At 50.4% G+C, this 11733-nt stretch overlaps 1 protein-coding gene across 1 annotated transcript; it reads left to right on the forward strand.

Annotated features, from left to right (window-relative positions):
- The first annotated feature begins 368 nt into the window (after positions 1 to 368).
- On the forward strand, positions 369 to 1070 carry LOC141023055 (uncharacterized). The gene has a single exon (XM_073499361.1). The coding sequence runs from the start codon at positions 369 to 371 to the stop codon at positions 1068 to 1070; it is 702 nt and encodes a 233-aa protein (XP_073355462.1).
- The last annotated feature ends 10663 nt before the right edge of the window (positions 1071 to 11733 follow it).

Consider the following 11733-nt stretch of genomic DNA (forward strand, 5'->3'; position numbering starts at 1 on the left):
AGATTAGCATCCGCAAGGGTGTGAACTTCGGGATACATCGTCGTCTCCGCGTGCCTCGGTTATCTCTTACCCGAACCCTTTACTTATGCACTTTACTTTGTGATAGCCATATTGTTTCTTGTCATATATCTTGCTATCACTTAGTTGTTTATCTTGCTTAGCATAAGTTGTTGGTGCACATAGGTGAGCCTAGTTGTTGTAGGTTTTGTGCTTGTCAAATTAACCGCTAGGTTTATTCCGCATTTGTTCAAGCCTAAACCGTAATTATTTTAAATCGCCTATTCACCCCCCTCTAGGCGACATCCACGATCTTTCACCTGGAGAGGGTACGCTTGGAGATGGAAGAGCTATCGTCAGTACATGCAATCATGGACCTGCTTTGGAGGCTAGATGAAAATGTGTGTGTCCAAATCCTCACCTTCTGGTGGAACTGGTGGAACAAGAGGAATAAAATACGAGAAGGGGAATTACCAATCACGGATGACGAGCTAATTCGCCGAGTCCAATGCAGTACCTTGGAGTTCATGCAACTATTTAGAACGAGTAAAAAGAAGCAAGCAGAGAGCAAGTGGGCACCGCCGGGTGAAGGAATTCTGAAGATCAATGTGGATGGAGCGTATACGCCGGGCGAGACTTTTGCTGCATGGGGAGCGGTTGTCCGTGACGAGGCGGGAGATGTGCTGCTGGCCCGAGCTGGTAGGAAGGAGCAGATAAATGACCCATTTGGAGCAGAGGTTGCGGCCATGTCTGAGGCGGTGGCCATGGCAGCTGACATTGGCGCCCTTCGTGTCGTCTTCGAGACCGATTCACAGCTACTGCAGGAAGCACTCGACTTGTCCAAGGTTGACTCGTCCCCATACGCGGCTGTCATCGAGGACATCAAGCTTCAGCTTAAATTGTGGTTCTCTAAGCAATCTATTACTTTCTGTAGACGCGCAGCGAACTCGGTAGGGCATGAACTTGCGAAACTTGGTAGTTTATGTTTGCCAAATGACAGCATTGGCTGGACCAATATTGTACCGCCCCATGTGGCTGCTTGTGTGTCGGGCGATTTGCCCGAGCACCGTTAAGTTATAAAGCTTTGCTTTCTCTCAAAAAAAATGAGTTTGACCCTGTGTATATCCCATTAAAAACAGATACAGCACCACTTCTTCTCCACCCGGTGATAGTGCTAAGCTGAAGGAGGCACCAAAGAATGACGGACATCCCTATGACTTTCTGGGCTTTTTTACTGTTTTGACTCTCATTAACGAAAGTTTAGCATGATTTGACCCTATTTTAAAACTTTTTTCGAATCTGACCCATTTTAAGACGCCAGCAAGCAAAGGGTAAACGCCACAAACCTTGGCGTTTAGGTCCAAAAGTTTAAATAGCATGCATGCTTGTACGCACACATACGAACGAAAGGATCGAAGGAACGAAGTCGCCATGCAGTCTCCCCTGAGCCTTTCTGGAGGCCACGGCAATGTCTAGCACGATTATGGGTCAGGGCCAGTCGCCGAAGGTCGCGGCGTTTCTAGTGTAACCAAGACGCCAAGGTTGCTGGCGTCTCGAAATGGGTCAGATCCGAATTTTTTTTTAAAATAGGGTCAAATCGTGCTACGCTTTCGTTAATGGGTCAAAATAGTAAAAAAGTCTGACTTTCTCAACTACATGCTTCATGGTGCGGACACCATTAATCTTTCTTTTTAACTGCAGACACCATATGTGTGTTCATTTAAGATAAATAGTGTTTCAGTTAGTTTTCACTTTTCCAAAATTAACATATTTTAATATATTCAATTTTTAAAAATATGCTCAAAACTCCCAAAAGATGTTCTTTTCAAAACATTTAAAATTGTTCACAAAATAAAGAAATATTAATAATTGTTTTAAAAGCCATGTGTTAAAAAATGTTTGTCTTGAAAACATGTTTTAGTTCTAATAAAAAATAAAAAACTATCGATTGTTCAAATTTTATAAATAAATAAATATTTATGTTTTTTTGAAAAGCAAAAAAATAAAACCAATTGACAGACTATTTCATGCACCACTACTCTTCCATCAGATGGAAGACATTAACGTGGCCTTTTCATGTCCATACTTCATGCTTCAAAAAGCGATAATGGTGTAATCTTATTACCGATGTTTATCAGAACTACATATACGAAATGTCGCGTAATCGCACACAGAGCAGGCTTTATGAATTTTTTTCCCGCCCGTTGCAACACACGGTCATTTGTACTAGTAAATTAAAACAAAATAAAAAAATCTGATTTTGTTGACAAAAGTTTTAAGCATTTTGAAGTACCGATTTTTTTGACACGCCTTACAGGAATGTGATTGAATGAGGAATTTTTGCAAGCGCTTGAAGCTTTTGTCAATGTTTGTGAAAAAAATCAATTTTTTTAAACATTCCTGATTTTTTTTCGATTTTATAGTTCACTGAGCTCATTTGAGCTCAGGAGCAGAAGGACACACTTCACCGGGAGGCAGAATATGACGACGCATGCACCACAGCACCAGTGGAGGGAGAGTAAACAAACCGCTGTGAACCCAATCCACCCGGTGGCAAAGTGATCAACAAGTCAACGGAAGGATCCCCAGATGGCCAGATCGCAAGCCCGGGAAATTGTCTCGGCGAGATGAGCGAGCTCCCGAACATCCCGCAGGCGCCCGCGCCGCGGCCGCTCTTGGCCGCGGCGGCCACCTCCATCCCAGCCGAGGCTCCCTGGACCTGGAAGGAAGCCATCCCCGATGAGGCCGAGCTCCGCAAACTCGGCGGAGACGTTGTTGCCGACGAGCCCTGCCACCTAGGCCACGCCGAATCACTGGTAAGCGATTCGACCCAGTTCGGCTGCTTCCCCCTTGTTCTGCTTTCGATCAGGTGACCCTGCGCTTGCGTGGGACCAAGCTCTGTGCCGGCTTCACACGCCTCCGACAGCGGCGTGATGATGTCATGGGACGAAAGCTTCAAGATTTAATTTTAATTTTTTTATGTTTCGAATAGGAGCCCACTGGTATTCATTCCCCCTCGCACTAGTATCTTAGGTGTACTAATGCACTAGATCATCGAAGATGTATCTACATGTCATGAAAAATTCTGGAAAAACATGTATGAAAACATTATCACATTAGTATAGTTCATAGTCGAATTTGTTTTTGTTATTAGAGCTATGAGTCAAATTAGCATGTAAAATTTGACACATGCTAGATGTATCTCTTGTGAATATGTTAGTAAAATTCCGAATCTCTGTATTATTGTTAGATATGCTAATCAATCATCTGGCATAAAACTCATAAATCATACCCTTCAAAAAGCTCTAGTAATACCCTTCGTTCAGGGTTAGTTCTTTCTTGTTTATGTTCCTTTCTGTGGGCATTTGTTTACCTCTTTTCGATATAGAAAACCCACTTGAGTTCCTACGGGCATCTGCAAAGCTGACCAGCAAATATCCGTTTTTATGTCTGGACGTGGTCCGCGGACATGATGTGAGAAAGAGCCATCCAACTGTTTTCACAAATTAATCCTTATTTGTCTGGTCGGGAGTAGAAAGAGGAGGCGGGACCATGCATGTCTGGAGAGAGAAAAGAGAGAGGACCACGTGGTGCCTTTTGTTAGTCAAGTGGATGTCTGCACTCCTACATAGCTCCCCCAAGCTTGGTTCGAGTTTGCCGGAAAATGGACGTTTGGACCATTTCATGGATCGATAGGGGTCCTCATTGGATGACAAAAGTTGGCACTTTGGACATATACTGGAGTTCTGAGGGTCTCCTTTAGAGATGCCCTAAATCATCATTGACCAGTGAACTAACGAGTATATAACTCACATTTTGTTTGTTAAATTGATGATCTACAAATACGGTAATCTTCCTATACCAAATGGAGAAAGTATTTAGTACACCTTAATTTAAACTATTAAATGTCATATATTTAAAAACAAAGGTAGTAGTTGTTTGTGAGGCATCTCCAACAGTTTTGTATGTTAGCTTGTTGGTAAAATATGCCATGTCATCAATCAACAACTTAACATACAACAACTCCAATGGTTTGTATCAAGTTTGCCCAATAGGATGTGAGATAATAAATAAGGTGCTCTCTCATTCTACATTGGAGCTTGTGCAAGGGGTGTTGGTTCATGTACATACAACCTTCCTCTCTTTCCTCATTTATCGTATGACACATCATCAAAAATCCTATGTGGCAAAGTCTACCAACAATTATCTTACAACCATTGGAGATGCACTGGTATGAATATAGCGACTCTCTTGTTATTAAAATTTTAAAATTTTCCGTGCCGCAGTTGTGGAAAAGGAGCCTCGGAGAAAGGATAGTGGCACTACAACAGCTAGTTTCTCCATTCGGGAAGGTAATGCAATGAAAAGGGGCGCAAAATGTGGAAAAGCCTTTGGTTTTTCTGATAAATCCTTTGTTTATTGCGGGTCTTTGCTGTATGTACTTGCATTGCCTTCCATTCTGTTGCAACATCTAAAGTTAAGCGCGATAAATCTGAACCAACTATTTCGACCTTAACCCCCAGTGGCCAAAGAGCCAGACAGACCCGCACATTGGTACAACTGATATGCACACTTACAATCACTGTGGTCTATTACTAGTAAAATAAGAACAACTGATTTGTAATTAGAAAATTATTTCCACCTTACCCCCCGCCCTCATTGTAGAGATGCACACTTACAATTACAGTGGTCTATTGCTAGTAAAATGAAGTGGTCAAACAACCAGACAAACCCGCACATTGCTAAGAACAACTGATGTGCACTCTCCCCGTAAAGAAATATAAGAACATTTAAATCACTATTTTATTGATCTAAGCGCTCTTGTATTTCTTTACAGAGAGAGCTTTGGCTCACTGGTTGGGCATGCGGTTGTGCAGTCTAACTACCTGAATTCAATTCCTAAAATTGACAGGTGATGCACAGGTTTTTTTCCCATTTATTGAGGATCAAGTTCGGTGTGTGGTCGAACCACTCATCAAAAAATATCTTGATACTCATTTAAAAAAATTCTAATGACCATGTTTATCTTGATACTCGTACTAAAATGGCCGTATGCATCCCTAGTTGGTGCAGAGGCCGGGGAAGTGAAATTCTCCCCCAATTTTTAAAGAACAAGCTAGCCATCTCAGATCGCATCTCACCCCCCGCGTCGTCCTCCTCATGGGCGACTCGGGCGGGGCATCTCACCCACCGGCGCAAGGCCTCCTCCCGGCGTTCACCCATCCGCCGCCGCCTAACGCATCCTCGGGCAAAGTCCGCTCGGATCTGGCGGCGGCGGGCCGCGGCTCCTAGGGCATCGTCACCTCTCAAACTGGGGGATAGGGTGGTGGCCGACGGCGCGGCGCTGCCCCGGCGCGCGTCGCCGAGCTCTGAGGTGGAGGGGACGGCGGTGGTTGCGGGCGGATGCCGTCGGCCCGGTGCTCCCTGGTACGTACGTGCAGCGGCGGAACAGGGTGCGGCGGCGCGGCTCCTTCGGTGGTTGGACGTGTTCGTGAGGCCCGGTGGCTGGCTACCGGCCCTGGTCGCCGGGTTGCGGACGGCGCGATGGCGGGTGCGCCACGCTGGCAACTGGGCGGAAACGCCTGTTGGGGATATGACTATTGGATATGACCCGCCCAGGAGGGGCTGGGTTATCCCAATGGCGGTTCATCAACTGTTGCCATGAGTATGTTGAAGATGGCGGTTCATGAAGTAGGCTTGTTAAAGGGCCCAAACCTAAAGGCGGCTTAAGGCCCGTGAGTATAAACCGCCATGTATATGTGACTTGTGTTGTAAGGCATGTAAGATAAGTTACCAAGCCGGACACGTTTGTATGAGCCGGCCGGGACTCTGTAGGCCGCGGGGCGTCAACCCATGTATATAAGGGGACGACCCGGCAGCGGCTTAGGGAAAGAAACAACAGATCGAAAGCCAGGCTAAGCGTATTCACTCCCTGGTAATCGAAACCCTAGCAATACCACCTCAAACTGGATTAGGCTTTTACCTTCACCGCAAGGGGCCGAACTAGTATAAACTCCTCATGTCCTTTGTCCCGTTTTAACCCTTTTAAGCGAACCACGTCGGAATGGCTCCACAACTAAGTCTTTCCACGAGGACATCTGCCGTGACAATTCCACGACAGTTGGCGCCCACCGTGGGGCCTGCGCACGGTGGTTTTGAGTTCTTGAAGGGCAGCTTCGGAGGGATCAAGGGATACGCTCTGGGCCGGATGACCAAGAGTCGTCGCGGCAAGCTCTACATCGACGATGCAGGCTGGGTCCCCGAGGCCGGCTCAATTGAGTACGGGTACCGGGTCCCCTTCGGCGGAATCCACGTCTTCATCGACAAGATCGGCGAACCGGGCCCTGAGCCGGACATCTGCACCGACATCATCGAGATGGCTCAGCGTGCACGACCCGCCCGAGTTCAACCCGCCGTGAGGCGTGCCTTCGTTGGGTTCATCCATGGGGCTGAGTTGGAAGGCTCTGTGTCTGGCGGTGAGACGGCCATCTACTCTGATGGTGAGTCATCCACGGGCGAGACCAACTCATTGTATGAACTACAAGACGGACGGCTTGGGGGTTGTTCCGATGGTGACAGTATTCCGGACCCCCGTGAGCCGCCGAACAGGGTGGAGATCTTCATGGCTGGCACCCAGCCGGTTCTCGGTTCGACAGCCGCCGCGGCTATGACTTCTAGTGCAGCGGCGGTGACGGCAGCAGGCGCTGGCGGGTCAGCACGCCCGCCAGCTGAAGTTTTAACGGATCTATTGGAGGACCTGACAACTCTGATGGGGGTGGAGGTAACCCCAAATAACCAGGAACAGCATAAGGCGGATGTGGCTAAACTGCGCGATGAGATAGCACAAGCCAAGGTAGAACTGGCGGCGGAAAACGCTAGGATGGCTGCAGAGCGGGCCGTTTTGAACGCCCAAGCGCAGCGGATTCAAGCAGATTCATACTGGCTTATGGCGGATCAAAACGCTTCAAACGAAGTCTTGAGGAGAAAGCACATGAGTCGTCTGCCCTCGGTTTATGAGTCGAGGGACCTCTTCAACACACCCGGGGCGGGGGCCAGCAACCCGCCAATGATAAACCGGATGACTGAAGAGCCAGAGGGTGGAGTGCCGGTTCAGCCGCGCATGACAGGTTCTCCGCATATGAATAACACCCCGCCTCAGCATATGGTGACGCCGCCGGGTCATTATTCCACCCGTTTAGACAATATGATTGCTGTAGCTACGCGGTTGGCGGCTATACCAGTCGAGGGCGAGACCCCGATGACGGTTGAAACCCGAAGGGCTAGGGAACTTCTTCAGACAGCGCTGGTGCAGTAGCAGGCTTATTCCTATAGTCGTGATCGGATTCATTCGACCCCTCGTCCAAGCCGGAGCTACAGTAGGCACATTGACTCGCCGGCGGTTTTGAGTACTGAGCAGTGCCGTAATCAACCTCATGGGCATGACCCGGCGCGTAATGGTGCCAATGCACATGATTTGGTGGACCAGGGCAGAGCACGTCGGGAGGCTGAGCTGGCGGCTCATCAGCACGCGCCGGTTTACCCGACGGCTTCAGTGGAGGCAGGTGTGACCTCTAGGGCTTGGGGTGTGCCGTGCTTAACGGCGGCTCTACAAAATGAGCGGCTGCCCAAGGACTTCAAGGGCCCTTGTAACACTACAAAAAAAAGACATCCGTGACATTTTGGGCCGAACGAAAAAAAATTCTGTCATACATATGACACTTCTATGACGATAATTGTGACAAAACCCGGTATCATCATAGATGTGGTGGGCTCCTACTTCTACGACAAAAAATCATGACAGAAAATGGGCTTTTCGTCCTGGCGGGCCGGAGACGCAGCTGCATGACATTCTTTGGGCCGTCCATGAGGGAAAAAACCGTGGTAGAAGCGAGGGGGAGGAAAATTTCGGGGAGTTTCCGGTTACGGTGGGAGGTCGGGGGCCGAGCGATGCACGTTTCTCTCGTACACGTACGCGCGTGTGTGCGAGGCGTTGGCTCTAACTGAACCCGAGCGAGGCGTTGGGCTCTAACTAAACCCAAGCGATTGCACTGCAGGCTACGCATTACTGAACCCGGGTGATCGATCGATGGCTGTTAACTAAACCCGATCGAGCGATTCCTTCGCTACTGCTGCTAACTGAAGCCAATCGATTGGATGAACAGTGAGCTTTGCGGGGGGGGGGGGGGGGTGGTTGAACAGTGAGCGGTGGCGTTGCCTCTGGATGAACAGGACCCCGTGGTGTGGAGGGCTGGATGAATAGTAGATGGTGGAGGGGTGCCCGTGGAGGGGTGGTTGAACAGGACCCCGTGGTGTGGAGGGCTGGATGAACAGTAGACGGTGGAGGGGTGCCCGTGGAGGGGTGGTTGAACAGTAGCCGGTGGAGTAGCGCGCGGTGGAGGCTGGATGAACAGGAGCCCGTGGAGGCTGGAGGAGGTCGACGGTAGCCCGTGGAGGCTGGAGGAGGTCGACGGTGGAGATGAACAGTATCCCGTGGAGTCCTGTTTTGCGGTACGCCACACCCCTCCCGATGAACAGGACCCCCGTTTCGACCGTAGCGCTCCAACACAAGTCTCTTTCCTCCGTTTTGCGGTACGCCACACCCCTCCCGATCAACAGGACCCCCGTTTCGACCGTAGGAGGTCTGTTTCCTCCGTTTTGCGGTACGCCAGACCCCTCCCGATGAACAGGATCCCGTTTCGAACGTGGCCGGTCGAACACAAGGCCGTTTCCTCCGTTTTGCGGTACGCCAGGCCTCGTTTCCATCGCCTGTTCCGTCCAAGCCCTCCCGATGAACACGACCACGCATTCCGTTCTGACCCAGCCGGTTGGCTCCCACGCGTTCTGTTGCCTCCAGATGAACACGACGCATTCCATTGCCTCCCCATGAACATGACGCATTTCGTTGCCTCCCCATGAACACGACGACGACGCTGTTTCTCCGTTCCGACTCAGCCATGTACACGAGCCCTGGCCGTACGTATTGGCGAGTAGGCGTTCGAGACCCTGCCCGTATGTACGTACGTGGCCGTATTTTCTTTCTTGCACCCTGGCCGATGTACGTACGTGTACATGTTACGTGCGCGCCTCTACTATGACACGTACGCGCCTCTACTACGACACGTGCGCGCCTCTACATCGACCAGTATATATGTGCGTACACGTTCGCGACCAGATGACAACGCTACGTACGCTTCGACCAGGTGGGTCCCGACTGTCAGGCACTTCCTTGCCTGCGAAGATGTAGCTGGTGGGTCCCAGCAGTCAGGGGGCGAATGGTTTTTTTTTACCCGGACGCACTTCCTTGCGTGCGAAGGTGTAGCTGCTGGGTCCCAGCAGTCAGGGGGGAATCGTTTTGTTTTTTTTGCCCGGACGCACTTCCTTGCGTGCGAAGATGTAGCTGGTGGGTCCCAGCAGTCAGAGGGGCGAATCTTTTTTTTCGGATGCACTTCCTTGCGTACGAAGATGTAGCTGGTGGGTCCCAGCAGTCAGGGGGGCGAATCGTTTTTTTTCGGACGCACTTCCTTGCGTGCGAAGATGTAGCTGGTGGGTCCCAGCAGGGGGAAACATTTTTTCGCGAAATACGGTGGCCCGTCCGGTGGGTCCCTGCTGTCAGGTGGAGGAATAATTATTTTGCGCGTAATAAGGCGGCACTTCCTTGCTGGGGCCGTGGACCCAGCTGTCAGCCTCTCCACGTACAGTCCACGTCCGATGGAAGCCATTCCTTGACCACGTTGACCACGCCGCGCCGAGAGCACCAGGGCGGTGGACTACGGCGAGGCCTAGGAAGGGGACGACGCGGAGCCGGGGAAGACGCGGCAGTGGATGCCCACGCGTAGAGGAGTATGAGGGTTCACTCGTTCGGCTGCGGTGTGAGGCTGCCGTCGCCGCAGAATAACAGGGCGTGTGGGTGCGTAGAGGGATGGCCTTGCCAGCGGTGGGAGTTGTAGGGGGCGGTGAGGCCTCCGCGGCATCACAGCCGGCCACGGGCGGCAGGAGCAAGCGGCACGACCGGCGCTGCTTTGGGCGGCTGGAGCAAGAAGACCAGAGGTTGAAGAAGCACTACGGCCGTTGGATGGACATCGTACGGTCACTGGAGCTAGAATCGTTTATATATTGACTAAAGTTGACAAAGGCCTCCGTCCCAATCAACTTAGTAGGCGCACAAGTCAGCCGCCCACCAAGGTGGGTCCCAGCTAGCAGGGGGTATTCATTTTTTTGTGCGTAATAAGGAGGCACTTCCGGTGCGTCCGAGCTGACAGCGGGGGGACGTTTTTTCGCGAAATACGGTGGCCCGTCCTGTGGGTCCCAGCAGTCAGGGGGAAACGTTTTTTTCGCGAAATACTGGTGGCCCGTCCGGTGGGTCCCTGCTGTGAGGTGGAGGAATAATTATTTTCCGCGTAATAAGGAGGCACTTCCTTGCGGCTGCCGTGGACCCAGCTGTCAGCCTCTCCACGTACAGTACTCTTCCGATGGAAGTCGGTCGTTGACCACATTGACCACGCCGCGCCGAGAGCACCACGGCGGTGGACGACGGCGAGGCCTAGGAAGGGGACGACGCGGAGCCGGGGAAGACGCGGCAGTGGAAGCCCGTGCGGAGAGGAGTACGAGGGTTCACCGGTTCGGCTGCGGCGTGATGCTGCCATCGCCGCAGAATAACAGGGGGTGTGGGTGAGTAGAGGGATGCCCTGGCCAGCGGTGGAAGTAGTAGGGGGCGCTAAGGCCTGCGCGGCAGCACAGCCGGCCACGGGAAGCGGGAGTAGGCGGTCCCGCCGGCGCTGCTTTGGCGGCTGGAGCAAGAAGATCAGAGATTGAAGAAACACGACGGCCGTTGGATTGACATCCAACGGTTACGTCTGCTAGAATCGTTTGTTGACGTATATAATAACTAAAATTTTTTTGCATACGCGTCAACTAAACAGGCCCACAAGTTAGACCACTCCCTCTTTTTTTAATAATTTATATATAGCTCATGGCAACTTCTTATGCAATTTATTGTAGTCATTTTTTTGGTTGGCCAGGGCCAATTTCGCATATTTCTGTGGGTTCCAAACTATTTTTAATACCGAAATGCCGAGCCAGATTTAAAGTACTTTGAAGATATATTTAAATTAGGTTAATGCCCAGTGAAATAGGAATCTGAAAATGTGAATTTTTTTTTAAATTATAAAGTAATTGCCAATTTGTCATCTGTTTTTATATTTACAACCCATTTCATATTACTTTCAAGATTTGCAGGCGTCTTGAAAGAGTTGCAGCCCATCAGGGCGTAGAAAAATAAGTAGGACTGGACTGGGTATTCTTCAGAAAAAATAAACTGGGCTCATTTTCACAAAGAAAAAATAGCTGGGCTGGTCACATGGTGAACATAAAATATAAGCCTGGGCGAGACGGGCCACAGCCCAGTTCAAACCCTGCTCCGTCTCAACAATACCAAACAAAAAAATACTGCTCGAGTAGCTACGTCCCAGGTGTCAGCCGATCTTGTGCTGTTCCCTTGTCTATTGACTATATACGCTCACAATGTCGTGGGTCCCAGATGTCAGGCAAACACTAGGAGGAAGCATTTTATTTTTCCATACGTTGACGTGGTGGGCCCCTACTGTCATCCTCTCCACGTACTTCTGCCGATTCCTGTTGTTTGTTGACCATGTTGACAACGCGAGAGGGCGGCGCCGCGGCGAGCGCACCAAAGCGCGTGGAGGACGTCGGCGTTAACGATTTATGAGACAGTGGAGC

Source organism: Aegilops tauschii, chromosome 5 (genome assembly GCF_002575655.3).
Source record: "Aegilops tauschii subsp. strangulata cultivar AL8/78 chromosome 5, Aet v6.0, whole genome shotgun sequence".
NCBI lineage: Eukaryota > Viridiplantae > Streptophyta > Magnoliopsida > Poales > Poaceae > Aegilops > Aegilops tauschii.

What these genes read in the sequence shown, in the direction of transcription:
- LOC141023055 (XM_073499361.1), top strand. Translation starts at nt 369, where the DNA reads ATGGACCTGCTTTGGAGGCTAGATGAAAATGTGTGTGTCCAAATCCTC.